A 17,280-nucleotide genomic window follows, 5' to 3' on the forward strand; every position below is an offset into this window, starting at 1 on the left:
GACACGACACGACACGAAAACTTCCTATCCGATTCGTGGAGGAAATTTAGTTTCATTAAACCCTGAAGATTAATTGATGATAAAAAAATTGTATGAAATGTATCGGATTTCATATAGAAACGGAGAAAAATAGCGCGACTCAATTGAAATTAATTGCGTCGGTAAACAAGCGGTCTTCCCGTTCAGAGCCATAAATTGGATAATTTTCTTTGCGCGAGTTGAAACCGTGATGCATCGTGTCGCTCGATTTCGCGCTTTCGTTTTAGAAAAATTTTCAAAAATTCCCCCGAAATCATCTCTTCCCCCGAGTATTTCACCGAGCAACAAATTCTCCAAGGAAAAATTGTAAACCGCGTTTCTTTCTTTCTTCTACAATTCTACGAAGCTACGCTCGCACGTTTTCGCTTTATCGATCGATCAAATCGATTTCAATCGATTTTTCGCCCGTTCCCTCGAGCAAAGATGGGGATAAAAAAATGGTTACCTAACGCTCTCCTCCTCGTCCGTAAGTTCTCCGATTCCGTAACGGAGCGAAAGTAAAGCCGAGGCTTACGTTCGCTATGACGGCCGAGCAATTATCGTTCCACCTGTGCGGTTGGATTTCATCTCCCGAAACACGTTCTCGTTTCAAGGCCAAGGACACAAGGCAAGTAGTAGAGGGAGGTCAGTGTTCGCCAGTGTCGATCTTCCTCCGCGTCAGCATGCTCCGCTTTTGACAGGAAATCGAAAAATAAGACGCTCGGTTTCTAAAACGCTTTGCCGCATCCGCGAATATTATCCCGTGTTTCGCACGTGGTTCGCAGAGAGAAAATTTCGTCCTAGGTTTTTTTCATTCTATGACATCGCGATATTCGTTCCTTCCTCGATTACGTGTAAGAATTTTCGATAAGATATGGAGGAGAGAGGGAGGACAAGAGTGTTTCTTTCATCATCCATACGATGAAATTATTGAAAATTATTTTTAACAATAAACAATTTTGTTTAACTTGGATGGAAAAGTTGCTAATTTTATTAGGAATAGATGGGAGGGAAAAATTATCTAGTTTCAGAGAGAAAGAAGAATAAAGGAAATAATAAGGGAAAAGGAATTTCTTTTTTATTACTAATCGATTGAAAAATTATTCTTGAATCTTTGAAAAATAGGGACAGAAATATTGTTGTTGACGTGTGAGAATTCTTGTTTCGATTTAATGCGTGAACACGATCGAGAGATTTCAATTTCATTTTCTTCTATTTCTTTTTTTGTAGACGGAAAACAAAGAGGAATGGTAACAGTACACCTGTGCCCTTGATATTTTTTGCACGCATCGTGTTTTATCGATCTAAGTATAAGTGTTCGTAATCAAATAGTACTTTGAAACTTTGAACGTGCAAATCATTCGCCATGTGTTTCTTTTAGTGTAACTCGCAATTAAAAATTCGATTGATAGTTCAATAATCTTTAATAAATTTTACTCTAAAATTTTCTTTAAAATTTATCTTTTGAAATTTGACTGAGATATTAAAAACTTTCCTATTAATTTTATATTAATTTTAAATAATTCAATATTTTAGAATGCGAAGAAAATTTGATGAATAAAAAATACCATAGTGAAAATTATATATTGCAAATTTTTTGTTTTAAAAAATCTTTATAAAAATTGTAAAAGAATGTTAACAAATTTATTTTTTCATAAAATAAAATGATCTTCCTATCATTTCATAATAAATTTCTTATAACAAATATCTTCAACAAATGATTTATGCACATTTTTAATATCTGATTTATATTTAATATTAAATAAAATAAAATTATTAAATAAAATAAAATGGATTATGCATTAATTTTTTCTCCTTCTATCAAAAATGAAAAATGAAAGCACTATTTCGAAAATAATAAAAATCTAATAAATTGTGAAAATTTTAATTAATATTTTTTAATATAATTTAATTAATATTTATGTATAAATTAATTATTCTCCAATAGAATAAACAACAAGATTCTTGAGAATCGATTCGTGATAGACAAGAATAGCGGACAGAAAGATAAAAATACAGATAGAATAAAAATTTAGAAATTAGCGCCATCTCTAGAGTGCTGTAAATGAAACAGATATAGACGAAGAAAGTAAATGTGAAAGAAAGATGGAGATAGAATAAGAATTGACTACTAGCGCTATCTCCTGCATTTAAAAAAAAACATTTTTTTCATCATTTTACTTAATACTATTAATTATGGACTAATACATATTAATTATGGAATTTGATATATTTGTTTTATTCTGGAAAATTAAATTTATATATAAAATATATAATTATATAAATATATAAAAATATATGATTCCCGATGTATATAAAATTGACATAAAAAAAATTAATTTATTATATAACACATATATTCAAAAAAATATATTCTCCTATTACATATGTAAATATATAGAATATATATACTTATGATATAATTTAATAAAATTAATTAAATCTTGCCAACATTTCTTGAGCACATGAATTTATAAATTAAATATAAATAAGAAAAGCAAATAAATATAAATAAGAAAAGCAAGTAGAAGAAGAATAAAGATAAATGAAAAATTATAGTATGCTTTGCGCCATCTCCAGAGTAACATAGACAAAAACTATAAGAAATAATTTGATAGTAAACGCCATCTCTTGATTGATAAAAATATTCTTTAGATAAGACGAACTAAGATAAGAATTGAAAGCTAGTGCTTTTAGAAAGATTTTTTAGACATTCAAAATAGCACTAACAATTTTTATCCTATGTTACTTTATTTACGAAGAAATGTATCTTTCACTCATGAGATGGCGCTAATGATCAATTCTTACTTTCTTCTACTATTTCTTTGTTATGTTTCATTTGCAAAATAAAATTAATTATTCTATCATGTATATTATATCATGTATATTATATTATGTATATTAAATTTAGAAATGGCATTAATTCCCAAATTTTTATTTCAATTCTCATTTTACTATTATCTAGCTTATCACAAAAATGCTCTCAAAAACTTTTTGTTCATTCTTGGAGAAAAATTAATTTATACTATATTCTTGGAGAAAAAATAATTTATAAATATTAATTAAATTACACAAAAAATATTAATTAATTATAGAAACTTTTGCAATTTATTTCTTCAAAATAATTTCTTTGATAAAAGAAAAAATGATTGAAATATTAACATAATATAAAAATATAAAATATTACACTAATTATTAATACAATGTAAAATGATAAATTTATAATTTTATTTTATTTAAATGTTAGATATTAAAGATATACGAATCGTTTGAGATTTTAGATATAGAATGAAAAAATCAAATAGCTTTATTTAATGATACTTCAGATTATAAAAATTGAACGTATTAGTAAACTTTCAAATTTATATATTTTTTTATTTCTTATATTTTGTCAATTTATTTTATATTCCGATTAAATATCAATAACTTTTTTTCATTTTAGTAAGATTAACACAAAAAATGGTGATATTTTTAATATATTTGTTAGCATTAAAGATGTCACTACTTTCTCTGTTCTTTCTAGTATTTTCTTGTGTTTTGTATTAACACTGGTACATATCGATTGTTAATTCTGACATGCTGAAAAAAATATTAAATAAGTATATAAGATTTTCTATTTTGCTTGTATAATACGTATATATAAATATTTTTTTAAATAATTAAAAGTAAAATATGGCAGATGATGATTTTGATGGAGATGAGTAAGTAATATGTATATTTATTAGACATGACATGTATATTTATTAGCAAATATTCTTTTTTTGTTATATATTTATCTATTTATTTTATATTTTAATAATATAAATATTTTTCAAATAAAATAAAATATTTATTTAAAAAATTAATGTTATTGAATCAGCTTATTTTAATAACATTAAATATATAACAAAAAATGATATATTTAGTAGAATATAAAATTAATTTATTTTTTATATGATAATATATATGGTAATATCGAAATTATTAAATTTTATTATTTAAAGGGTAGCAGATGATTTTGATGATGTGGATGATGATGATAACATTGAATTAGAACCACAAGAAGAAGATGGAGAAAATATAGAATTATTAGCAGCTGGGGAAGCTACTGGAGGAGTACAAAGATCTAAAAGAATTACAACAAGATATATGACAAAGTAAATATATAATATAAAAATTTTTTATCTTAAAAAGAATAAAAATATTTTTCTTACATCTGTAGATATGAAAGAGCAAGAGTATTAGGGACTAGAGCATTACAAATAGCTATGTGTGCTCCTGTAATGGTGGAATTAGAAGGAGAAACTGATCCATTACAAATTGCAATGAAAGAATTGAAACAAAGAAAAATTCCAATTATAATTAGACGTTATTTACCTGATAATAGTTATGAAGATTGGGGTATAGATGAACTAATTATAATAGATCATTAAGTTTTGTTTTAATTCATATATTTAAAATTGTAAATTTAAGATTATTTTTAATAAAATTCCAAAACTTTACATCTATATCATTATTTATTCCTTATGTATTTTAATCCTTATGTATTTTAGTAGTTATATAAACATTCTATTTGTGAACATATTATGAATATATTATTTTTGTAACATGCACTTAAAAAAATGTAAAAAAAAAAAAATGTAACTTACAAATTGTATATATATTTGCATTAGACTTAAATTAAAAAGGTTATATAGGTTAGAAAATATATTTACTTTTAAATATTTTTAAAATATTTTTAAATATTTTTAAATACTTTTAAATTTAGGAATATTAAATATTTTTTTATTAAATTTTTATTAGAAATATGTTCAAATATTCACTAAAAAGATTACTAAAATAATTATAGTAAAATATGAAACCACATAAATCATTTTATCTTGAATCTTATCTATTCGATTTCAGATAATAGTAATAAAATTCTGAAATACAATATACATTATTGCGATATTTCCCTAACTAATAATCATATTAATTTATTTTCATATAACGACTTTTACTTGTAAAGCATAATGTTATAAAATTTTTTAAATTGTACACAATAATATGACGTGGTAAGTAACTATCATTAATCATAATTATTTGTTAACCTAATAGGTAACAGTATTTCTAAATAATGTTACAATATATATAGGAACCCTTTAAGGAAAAATCATTTGACACAAAGGCCTACACCTGCACCACCTTTATTATCTCATTCAGAAGATAGAGAATTAGATATTGCAGTTCAAAAACTCATTTGGTATGTATATTTATTTTTAATAACTTATTATTATTGTTTATATTCAAAATCTTGTTTTTTAGTATTGAAGATACAATTAGGAAATTGACAAAGGAAATGAAAAAATATATAGAAGCTGTAATAAATCTAGATCGAGCGGATCAAAGATTAACATTAAATTTAACAACTTGTGGTTTAGCACATCTTAATGATGAATTTAGAAAAGTTGTGGAAAATTATCATTCTGTAACAACACAGGTAAATTTATAAATTATTCTTATTTCACTATAAAAGCAATATAAAAATTTTGAATTTTTTAGATTGGAAAAACCGTGCAAGAAATGGCAATTCTATGTCAAAAAACTTTTATAGAACCTTTAAAAAAATTACGAGATGAATTTATTTTAATAGCTGCAGCAATAACCAAACGCGAAGAATTGGTAACTACTTGGAAATATTCTTATAATCGTGTCAAAAAATTACAAGAGAAAAAAGATAGAACTGCTAATCATATCGCGAAATTAGAAAGAGAACGTAGAGCTGAAGAAACAGCTGCTAAGGAATTAAAAGCTGTACATGCCCAATTACTTGTAGAATTACCCATGTTTTTAGACAAAAGATTAGAATACATTAAACCTAGCATACACGCCCTCATCATGATACAATTAGATTACTATGGAAGCACAACACATTTATTCACACATTTAATGCCAGTATCAAATGCTTCAGAATCACCATCTAGCGCTATGATACCTGAAAATGAATATCAACAAGCTATGGCCAATCAAATAAATAGAATAAGAGGTCTTACAATTGTTAAAGACCATTAAAATTGTAAGAATTTTTCAAATGAATATTTTACAAAAATTACAAGAATTTAAATGTTAAAGGAATCGAATTCTATATATTATATATATAATACACACACATATATATATATACACATACATATACATATATATATATATATATATATAGGTACGAATATATCTATATTTATTATATGGCAGTATTTACAATTCAAATTGTAAAAATATAATTAAATTTATGATGGAATCATTCCTTGATTTCGTTTATACTGAGCACCAGAACGACGATTATGATTAGCATGTTTTGCTTTTCTAACATTTTTCTGTTGCCTATTATATAAAACGTCTTTTTTTTGTCCATGACCTTTAGGATTACCTACATAAATAAAAGATATTATTTTAATATTATATTAATAAATACAAATGATTATTTTAATTTTATTAGATTATAAACAAATTATACCAATCACATTTGGTGCAATTCTACTATCTCGCATTTGTCTCCGTTGCTCCGCTTTAGCACGTAATTCTTCTGGATTTTGTACAAAGTCTTTTCCATTTTGATTATTCCTTACATCATCATCATCATCATCATCATCATCACTATCATCATCATCATCTGATACTGATTCGCTTACAGTTTCAACTTTTTGTCTGTCCCGAAGAATCTAAAATTGTTTTTTATTTGTTATTAATTTTTATATAATTAATTAATATATATATGGTATATTAATATTATTAGAATATATATGTATAAAATTATATACAAACTCTTGGTATAGTAAAAGGCCTCTCTATTTCAGTAGTATCATCTTGAGTATTTCCGCGTACATCACGATTGTCATATGTATCATCATACTCGTCATCATAAACATCTGTGACAAGATCGTAACTGTAAGAAATTTCGTTTTTTAATTATTAATTATATTTATTAATTATATTAAATTCTTTAAAGTAATATAATTTTATAAATGTTATCAAATGTAATTATGTTTTTCAAATGTATTATATTTATAAATAAATATTTTTTTATGAATTATATAAAATTCATAATAATTATCCTTGAATTCTTACTTTTTGATTATATAATCTTTAGATATATTTATAATTTCTTGAGTTTTAATATCATTATTATCAAATTTAATATCATTATTATCAAATTTAATATCATTATTATCATTATTATAATTATCAAATATGTTCAATGTTTCAAAATTACAATCTAAATTTGGATTATTTAAAGTTTCCTAAAAAAATAATAAGATTATGTACATTACTTAATATACTAATTTTTTATTTTTATAATCTAATAATAAAATATTCTTACTGTGTAAATTGGTGAAGCAGACATTTGTGAATGTCTTAAGTCTTTTAACTCTTTTAATTCTGTGGGTAAAGATTCTTCTAAAATAGCATTTATTAATTCTTCTGTATTATAATTATAATACTTCAAACTTATCTATAAAATCAATCTTATTAGATATATTGTCATAATAATTTTTTTATAATAATTTTATATAATTACCTCAATGAAATATTCATCTAAATCATGTAATATATCTTTGACCTCACTAACAAGAGAAGCTAATTCAACAAAATCTTTTATTATAGGTTCTTGTTTCTTACTTGAAGAATTTATATTTTCAGATATGGTCATCTGACTTGAAATACCACTAGGTCCAGCTACAGCTTCCTATAAAAAAAAAAATAATATTTTGTAAAAATATTAACAAAATATATTTTATAAAATTATTATTATATTATTACTATTAATTACTATATTATATACTTACATTAGAAAATATATTTAATAAATCATTGGATTTACCAGTAATTGCATTGACTGATTGTATTATATAATTATAATTTATTTGATCACTGAATATTTATTAAAGAAAAATATTTGTTATAGAAAAATTTTGTAATATATTATTTCTATAATCATATTTACACTAAAAAAAAAAGGATACGGATCGGAACAAAGAATCGATAATACATTCAAGTCTGATTTAATAGGATAAAATTGGTCATAATCTGTAACAAATTCTTTTTCAGAAATTACAGAACTTAATAAATCAAGATATTCATCCACATGTTTCTTAATTTCTTCTTCCTTTATGATATTTCTAAATATAATATTATAATTATATTACATTAAATATAATATGAGAGAGGGTAGAGAGGGAGAGATTTTCTAACTTATATAATTATGCACTTACATATTACTTACATATTTTCTTGGATATTTAATATTGGTTCATGTATAATAATATGAAAAATATTTAAAATTTCAATTCTTATTACATCTAAACGATGTTTTAATTCCATGTATTTTGGCATATTTTCATCATTATATGCCAAGTCATCTAATAATTTATACATTTCAGGAATTGTATTTTCATATATTGAAACAAGTCTAATAAAAGTTAAAAAAATAATAATAGAATAAATTATTAAAGATAATTAAAAAAAAGATGAAGTAATAATAGTAATAATAATAATAATAAGAATACCTTATGTTTAATTACTTACTTTTTCATAAAATCCTCTCTATGAAATACATTTGCTCCAGAAGGATAATTTTTCAAAAATATTTCGATAGTTGAAGATATATCTAAAATATATAATATCATATCTTCCAAATTAAATAATGTAAGTTTCATAGAATTTGTAGATATTGCTGCATTAGTATGAGTAGAATAACCAAACTTTCTTTCAACATCTTCAAGTGCCTGAATCAATAATCTAAATTTATTATTTTAAGTACTATTTTAAGATTATATTTAAAGATCAATTATTTTATAAATTATATTTATCATATCACCTCTATAAGGCAAGGAATAGTTTTTTGAAGATCATTATTATACCGTGGTTCTAATATAAATAAACAATTTAAAATTTTTTCCATTATTTTTGGATTTTCTCGACCATAAAATTGGCAAAGATCAAAAATAATTGGAATTGTAAATATATAATTCTGATATAATAAATTTCCAAAAAAAGGACGGTTCATATATTCTTTTGAATTTTCCTTATTTGTAATCAGTCGTGTAAAAGTTATAAGTACGTAACGACTTAATACTTCTAAAAGTTGCAGCATATCTGGAGGGAAATTTTCTAAAGCATAAAATGGTGGTGCTTCTTGAAGAAAAGATACTAATGTATTTAATATTGAGCGATTGAATATAATATTTGACCAAAACCTATATAAAGAATATATAATAAAAATATAATACTAATAAATATATATATATATATATATTTCAATTTTCAATATAAATCAATATTTTTTTTAATTATATTTACCTATAGAATGGAAGACTAAGTAGCCATTTTAAATCATTAATCATATAATTAACAATTTCTATCCAACGTTCTTTTGCTCCTTCAATTTCAATTCCATCATCATTATATATATTAGGAGCTTCATAATGCAAGAAATAGTGGTTATTTTTCCATTTTTTACTCTAAAAAATTTTTAATATTTTAATATATAACAAAATTTAAATAAAAATAAATTAAAACAAATTAAAAATAATAAAATTTGTTAATTAAAAATAGGTTTAATATCATTTATAATAAAAATATAATATATGCAATACATATATATTTACAAACATTATTATTTACATACATACCAAAGCATCTATGGTTTCTACAACACCATTAGTTTTAACCTTTAATTTTAAATTTTCCAGTGGCAAAAATTCAGGATTCTATTAAATAAATAAAAATGTTATATTTTGTTAAGTAAATGAGAATATATTTATAGTAAATCATTGTTCTAACCTAACCTAATAAACAATACTTTTATAATTGAACATTATAAATAATAATGAATAAATTACCTCGTAAGAATCCATATTTTCGTACGATATATTTCCTGTCATAAATACTATTAATATTATAAATACTATTGTTATTAAACAGTTGCAATTGCAATAAATTATTTTTTTAACAAGTTGCAATCGTAACAATGTACGGTTAGTACGATTGTCTTTTCGTGAACTAACCTGTCTTTAATAGACCTTTCAGTTGAATATCGCAAAAAAATTAATATTGGAAAATCTCAAAAAATGAACGTTATGGTTTTGTTATGAATTAATATTACTAAAAAATCTACTTTATCTAATTATTTAATACTATTTAAAACTTCTTTGTCTTGAGGTTATGTTTTGACTATTTGTTTATTCTAGTGCTCTTTTATGTTACTTTTGACGAATTTAATAATTTAAAATTTTATATTATAAACTATATATTAAAATGTCTACTGATGAAAAAAATATTAAAAAATTGAATAAACCAAAAGTTATAAGTATTGTAAAAGTGAATAAACCTATTAAATTAATGAAATTAAATGAAAAATCTGGTAATAATGAAAATAAAAATACGAACGTTGTTGATAATTACGTTCCTTTAAACGATGCTAGTAACATTCAAAATATTAAAGAAAATTTTAAGGAAGTTGATATGCCCAAAAATTCTATTAAATCTTTAAGTGATAATATAATAATTTCAGCTACTTCTATTGAACAAAATGAAAATAAAAGCAAAACACTTAAATCAGAAAAATATGAGAAAACTAAAGAAGCTAATGTTTCAAAGAAAAATTGCATGAAAAGTACAAAAGAAAAAGAAAATAAAATAACAATTGATAAAAAGAAAGTTAAGAGTGTAACTATAAAATCTCCAAATTTAGATATTTTGAAGCATAAAAGTAGACTTTATTCTTCTGATACTAATACAAAGAAGCTAAATGCTACAAATAAAAAATCTATTTCAGTTACAACTAAAAAAAATTCAAAACCTATTGTCGGTGTTATGCCATGTTATAAATATAAAAAAGTTGAATCTAAGACTCCTGTTAAAAAAACTGTGATAAGAGATATAATTGGTTCCAAAATAAAGCCTTGTATTAATCCAGGAATAGAAAAGACACCAGATAATTTAAAATTTTTAGAAATTGATGAAAACATTCATGTAAAATCAGTTATTTCTGGAAAAGAATTAGCAAAACCAGAATATAATTCAATTATGTATACAATCAGTAAATTAAATGAATTAAAAAAACAAAAAGTTATAACTGATATTGAACATTTACCAGCTTCATATAAAAATCTTATAAGTGGGAAGGTAGTGAAAAAAATAATGGCTTACAATTATAATAAGAGTTATTCTCTTATATTTTCTATTTCAGATTTCTACTGCTTTAGATTTTCCACTTGATGAAGTAATTTATAAAAATTTGGTGGATTTATCCATAGATGAAAATCAATTGCCAAGTAGATTAACTCGTAGTAAAGATCCAGAACCAAGGCAAAAAGATATTGTGCCAATACTTTCTGATTTTTTTACACCTGTACCTATTGATGAATATTGTACTCCTGTTTCTGTAAAGCCACGATCTTCAGAAACTATTGATTATTGGAATGCTTTTAGAATTAGTGATCAAATATATGAATGGAAACATACTTTGAATCATATATGATTAGATGTTTTTGTTTTATGAATAACTTATTTATTAATTACTATTTGGGAAACACTCATTTTAATAGATATATTTTTTTGTAAAATGTAAAGTATTTTTCATATTTCATATTAATGAATAAAATAGTAATAGATATTTTGTAGAATATATATGTTAAAATTTAAACGTGATATACACAAATGAATATATACAATAAATTATTTAATATACCTACATATGTCTTAATTTTTTTATATGATTATAACATTTCATTTTACAATTTTCATGAAGCACCAAAAATATCATTATTATACGATGTATAATAATATTATACATGATGTATAAAATGGAAAAATAATAAAAAATTCATGGTACATTTAGATTGTGTCCTCTAACAAGAATTATACTGTCCTCTAATTATATTGATAAAAACTAATATGAATTTACACTTTCATACGTGATAGTAACATTTACAATATCTTTTTTCATGATTTTCTTATTTAATGATTCATAAATTTAATGATTGAACAGATGAATATAATAAATGCAATTTATCTACCAAAAGGATTTAAGTTCTTGTTATAATCATCGTCGTCATCATTAAATGGATTTGTATCGTCGTTATCTTTAAAAGGATTAGTGTCATCATCTTTATCTTCGGAAAATGGATTTTTTGATTCATCATAATCATCTGTTCCAAATGGATTAGATGGTACAATTGGTGTTTTCGGTGGTATGTAAGATTTCTGAATTGGCGATGATTTTGGCGTTGTACTATTTAGAATGCGAGCTTCTCGTATAGGTATTGGAGAAGCTTTTCTTGAATTTCCTCGTGGAGTAGATATGTCACTGGCTGTACCAGAGATATTTGCTTCTAAGGACGAAGAATAAAGATCTGATTTTGGAAATGATCGCAATCGATCATCCGTTATTGTAGAAAAATTATCATAAGGACGACGAATTTCAGTTTTTCCTAAAATAATATTTAATTTATACTAAAAATACTATTATATTTTTAAATATAAAATATAAAATATAAAATATAAATATAAAATAATAAAATTTTTTAGTTTAGTAAAATGTTATTTACCTAACGTTGTAGTTTTACCTTCTGTTAATCTGATTCTAGCTTCTGCACCTGGTCCATAATTCAATTTTGATTCCTCAAATGTAGATAATGATTTATCATTATCAGTGATCACCATTAATTTTTTAAAGACTCCGCGACCAAAATAGTCAGCAACTAATGAAAATGGATCTTCTGCTCGATCTAATAGACTATGAAATGTTTCGTGAAGATCTTTCGATTGTTCTTGCGCTTTTATAATATCCAACAATTTTTTATTATTTGGTAAACAAGCTGGACATTCATTTTCATTTTCCGAAAAGCTTTGAAAACAACTAATATAATGAAAATAAAACAAAGATATATTAAAATGCTTAAATATTATTATATTTGATACTCTATACTTACTGTTGATGATATGAATGCTGACACATAAAATGTACCGAGGGAAGTTCTAATTGATGATGACAAGCACTACAACGCGATCCTTGAAAGATTATAGTACTACTTTTAATTGATTCTATTTGTTCTCGAATTTTTTGAGTATCTGCTCGGTATTTTTCAGTCAATTCCATATCTGCTTGAGTTTGTTTATGTTCTGTTAATAATACGCTATTTAAATAAGTTCTTATATCTCCCAAGGTACAGGAAAGTGAAGTAGAAATTGCATCAATAACCATCAATGGTGATAATAATCTTTCCTGAGCTGTATATAATTTTTTTTTTTAAATATTATAATATATTATACACGATTAAAACAATTAAGTTGAATTTTACATATACCTATGTATGCTAATATATCTGCAAGAAGTTTAGCTGGTGCTTCTTTACTTCTTGCAACACTCCATAAAGCTTGAACCCATAAATTTGGATCTTGATGTCCAAATCGTTTGCACGTAGCTAAGATTTGCTCATTATCTCCTTCACGTAAATGAAATCGTAATATTTCCTGATATCTATGTATAATATAATATAATATAAAATTTCGAATTGTAACCGATTATATGAATTACTTCAACTTACAATTTATTTTCTTCGTAAAGAAAAAGTAAACCGCGTTTGAAATTATGTTGATAGCATAAGATTAATATTTGATCTTTATCATAACAAGCTTCCGAATTTTGTAAAAGTCGAACAATTTTTTGTTCATATTGTACTTTTGTTACATCATCATTCAAAGCCGACCATACATGAAGATAATGCTCTACTAATGTATTATATACCAAAGTACTCCATCTATGTATTAAAAAAATATTTAATTTAGAATACAAATTGACTTTTTCTTTTTGTATATTTATATTCTGAGATAAGATTATATCTTATATATATTATATATATATATATTCTGAATTAATATACTAACTTGCTATGAGTTTTTACTAAATGTTCTAAAAATTCTACAAGACGTTCTGAATTATTTAAAAACAAATGAATAAAATCTTCTGGATTAGCTTTATCAACATCTTGACATATGTTACCATACAATGTTTCCTGAATCAAATAAATTATTAGAAGTAGTGTCTTTATTATATTTATATTACTAGTCTTATCTACATTATTAATTTATTTTCTTGATCATTTAATTTTACCTGATCTACAAGTGGTTTATTGGAAGGCCTATAATTAGTACATAAAGCTTTTAAAAATTGAGTTGATTCATCTGGTACATTTTCTATAAGAATATTACCATATTTTTTCATGTTAGATTCTGCCTAAAAAATTGGTTAAAATTAATAAAACGAATTAAATTTTTTATATCATAAATATACCTCTTCAAATTCTAAAGTTGCTATATATTCTAATGCCTTCTTATATTCCTGTTTATCTTCTATTTGAATACGAAGATAACATTCATGACGACCATGTTTTTGTGCAAGTAATAAGGCATCTTCCGGTGATGCTTGACGACAAACTTTTATTGCAATTTCAACATCAAAATCAACCTCTCTATCTTTTGTCTAGAATTATAGAATAATACAATATAAGATAAGATAATCGTTTTAAAATTAATATTATATTCAAATTAATAATTATTTACCATAATAAATTCTTTTAATTTATCTGTATGATTAAGTTTCGTGTAACAATTTAATAGTAAAGTTGTATGATCTTCTGTTGCTTGTCCATTTTTATGTAAAGCTTGTAAGTAAGTTGTTAGATTATCTATATGTTGAGAATCTAAAAACTTTCTAATTACATACGATGGTTCTAATTTTCCAATAGTTTTAATATATTGTTCTATTGCTCCATTATGATCTCCTTTTGAGTATAAATGATCGCCATATTGTCGAAATATGTCAACAAGTCCTTCAGCATCATATTGTTGATTTTTAGCTATTCTAAAAATGATGTAATATTAAATTATTATTGAAATGTTTTTTATAATTTTTTATAATTTTAATTAAAAAACGTTTTCTATAAATTTAATTAAATATTTCATTGCCTACCTTATAGATACATCATATAAATTTTTTTTGAAAAGTAGTGCTAATTTCGATTGCAAATCTTTTTCATCCAAGTTATAAAGTTTATTGTCACCACTGAGTATAAAAAATCCACCCCATTCTGATAGAACAGCTTGTACGGACAACATTGATGCAGAAAATACAATAAATTTATTTTGTATATCGAGAACTGTGATCATATGTTTATCTACACCTGGAGGTATTGGTTCTATAGTACTACAAATAGATACAATAGTTTGAGAATTAATTCTTATTTAATATAAAAATATATTATAAACATGTAAAAAATTCTTGCCTTGGTTTCGCAGAAATAGTAGTTGTTGTTCTTGGAACATTAGCAGCTTCTTTTGCTATAATAACAAGATAACTTCTGAACCATTCTAACATAATTTTTTGACCCTCTACTGCATAACAAGGACCTCTACCATCTGGTGTGTAACAATAAATTGCCTAATATAAAATGAAATTATTAATAAGAGGATATTTTTTATATGTTTTATAATGGAATTTTTTTAATTATTACATCATTACGACCAATCATGAAATGACTATCTTGCATGGATTCTGCAAGAACACTACATTTTCTAGCGCAACCCATAGTGTCTAAGGGGGATTTAAATTCTTTATCCTTAACAGTAATATTATATAAAAAAACACTATTTGTTGTGGCAACAAATAAATGATTTTGTTTGCCACTAGATCTTATTGCTAAACCAGTAATGGAAACATTGGTAACTTTTAAAACTTTTATCTTGTTCCTTCTTTCTCTAGTTAAATCACCCCTAAGAATCAAAAACTATATATTAAAAATTGTTAGAAAATTAAAAGAAAATTGATATTTATGTAAATTTACCTATAAAGCATAATAGAACCATCTCCAAAACCAACAGCCATTAATGTAAGACTAGTATGCACACACAGAGCAGTTGCAGGAACTCCTCTGTAACTTGGTATAGCTCTACTTATACGGACACATGTTGGATTGCCTTGTTTATCTGGTTTAGCTAAATTCCATACCTTTATAGTAGGGTTACAACCTGGTTCATCTTCCTAAATAAATAAACTTTTCAATAACAAATATCTTTATAATAAATCTGTAATAGTAATGAAATAATACTAACACCAATGGTGAATAGAAAAGTGGAATGTTGAACTTGTTGAGCTAATGTTAATGTAAGATCATAAGCGCGAAATGTGATAACGTCATAAGTTCTATTTACTAAATGCACATTGCCTGTATTATCTCCGAACACTAAAGTTCCATTACCGCTCGTAGCTGCTGTTACTTGAGCATCCTGATTAACAAAATATACAATATACATCGCATAGCATAATATCTTAACCTATATTCGAAAATAATGTCAGAAAAAATTGCATTTGAATTGAAAGTAACTTACACCAAGTGCCGTGGCTACTTTTCCACCGTCAACTTCTTTTTTAAGATCGAAGAAATTGAAGCGTCTCCACTGAAAAATAATTAATTTTTTGTCTTGAACTACAGAGAGTGAGGTTAAGTATAAATCACAAAAAAAATATTATACAAAATATCTCAATAGATTATTAAATGAACCTCGAGAAATGCCATGTTGTACTACAATTATCTATTTACACATCTGAAGCAAAATTTTATTGATATAGTAAACGAAAAGCTATGGATAAAAGCTATTTCTTTTGACAGTTATCTGACACCGAGAGGAGTCAGCTGCATGCCAGCCATCTTTTCATCTGATTTAATCAGCTGATTATGACATATTTTATACGCACGCGCAATATAAACTCCATGTACCTTCTACTATATCGATTGATAGTCGTACAGTGATTGATCGTAATTTCTCAGAGATGTCGCTCTAATATAATTCAAAATCATACGCCATCTATACAAATTTTTCAAGTACTAAATTCATTTTATAGCGTAATTTAAAATTTTTTCTTTATTAATTATTTTCATTATTACTTGTTATTATTATTTATTACTATATTTATTAATTCTATAATTTAGAATAGAATAAAGATTTATCATTTATCATTATCAACAAAATAAAAAGAAAATAAAGATTTCTGAAGAAATTACCTTTCTTTATTATCTTAACATTAAAATTATCGTTCTTTCTTGTAAAATTGAGATAAAAATACATATATTTAAAAACATTTTGAAGCAAAAGTCATTTGGTGAGGAATTATGAAACACTTTGCAAATACAGAATGCCGCAGCAGGTTTTTCGACCTTTTCAAGTATTTTAACTTTCTAATTTTAC

The 17,280-nt window shown here is 24.4% G+C and overlaps 5 protein-coding genes across 6 annotated transcripts; 3 read left to right on the plus strand and 2 right to left on the minus strand.

Moving 5' to 3' along the window:
• The first annotated feature begins 3,558 nt into the window (after positions 1-3,558).
• LOC122710970 (DNA-directed RNA polymerases I, II, and III subunit RPABC2) lies at positions 3,559-4,522 on the plus strand. The gene is made up of 3 exons (XM_043929258.1): positions 3,559-3,719; positions 4,002-4,154; positions 4,220-4,522. The coding sequence occupies exons 1-3, from the start codon at positions 3,691-3,693 to the stop codon at positions 4,428-4,430; spliced, it is 393 nt and encodes a 130-aa protein (XP_043785193.1). The 5' UTR covers positions 3,559-3,690; the 3' UTR covers positions 4,431-4,522.
• Positions 4,523-4,919: 397 nt separating this feature from the next.
• On the plus strand, positions 4,920-6,170 carry LOC122710986 (bridging integrator 3-like). The gene is made up of 4 exons (XM_043929291.1): positions 4,920-5,051; positions 5,132-5,239; positions 5,302-5,476; positions 5,539-6,170. Exons 1-4 carry the CDS (start codon positions 5,044-5,046, stop codon positions 6,046-6,048), a joined length of 801 nt encoding a protein of 266 aa, XP_043785226.1. The 5' UTR covers positions 4,920-5,043; the 3' UTR covers positions 6,049-6,170.
• LOC122710983 (activating signal cointegrator 1 complex subunit 2) lies at positions 6,162-10,011 on the minus strand. The gene is made up of 14 exons (XM_043929289.1): positions 9,876-10,011; positions 9,666-9,743; positions 9,334-9,494; positions 8,852-9,230; positions 8,560-8,759; positions 8,258-8,443; positions 7,998-8,153; positions 7,821-7,905; positions 7,553-7,720; positions 7,355-7,486; positions 7,102-7,274; positions 6,799-6,919; positions 6,491-6,695; positions 6,162-6,403 (listed from the first exon to the last, which is right to left on the minus strand). Exons 1-14 carry the CDS (start codon positions 9,915-9,917, stop codon positions 6,264-6,266), a joined length of 2,226 nt encoding a protein of 741 aa, XP_043785224.1. The 5' UTR covers positions 9,918-10,011; the 3' UTR covers positions 6,162-6,263.
• Positions 10,012-10,243: 232 nt separating this feature from the next.
• LOC122710984 lies at positions 10,244-11,615 on the plus strand. Its single transcript, XM_043929290.1, has 2 exons — positions 10,244-11,160; positions 11,225-11,615. Exons 1-2 carry the CDS (start codon positions 10,291-10,293, stop codon positions 11,513-11,515), a joined length of 1,161 nt encoding a protein of 386 aa, XP_043785225.1. The 5' UTR covers positions 10,244-10,290; the 3' UTR covers positions 11,516-11,615.
• A 162-nt stretch (positions 11,616-11,777) lies between these two features.
• Positions 11,778-16,720, minus strand: LOC122711091 (vacuolar protein sorting-associated protein 11 homolog). Of its 2 annotated transcripts, none has more exons than XM_043929518.1 (16): positions 16,596-16,720; positions 16,423-16,491; positions 16,147-16,320; positions 15,879-16,075; positions 15,549-15,807; positions 15,321-15,475; positions 15,008-15,241; positions 14,599-14,899; positions 14,330-14,518; positions 14,150-14,272; positions 13,924-14,051; positions 13,584-13,796; positions 13,344-13,516; positions 12,969-13,266; positions 12,603-12,895; positions 11,778-12,467 (listed from the first exon to the last, which is right to left on the minus strand). In XM_043929518.1, the coding sequence occupies exons 1-16, from the start codon at positions 16,608-16,610 to the stop codon at positions 12,046-12,048; spliced, it is 3,243 nt and encodes a 1,080-aa protein (XP_043785453.1). In that variant the 5' UTR covers positions 16,611-16,720; the 3' UTR covers positions 11,778-12,045. The 2 variants fall into 2 exon arrangements, with proteins under 2 accessions (XP_043785453.1, XP_043785452.1); XM_043929517.1 differs by having other exon boundaries at positions 12,585-12,895.
• Positions 16,721-17,280: the final 560 nt, after the last annotated feature.

The sequence above is a fragment of the Apis laboriosa genome, unplaced genomic scaffold (assembly GCF_014066325.1).
Source record: "Apis laboriosa isolate Shangri-la unplaced genomic scaffold, ASM1406632v1 scaffold16_cov148, whole genome shotgun sequence".
NCBI lineage: Eukaryota > Metazoa > Arthropoda > Insecta > Hymenoptera > Apidae > Apis > Apis laboriosa.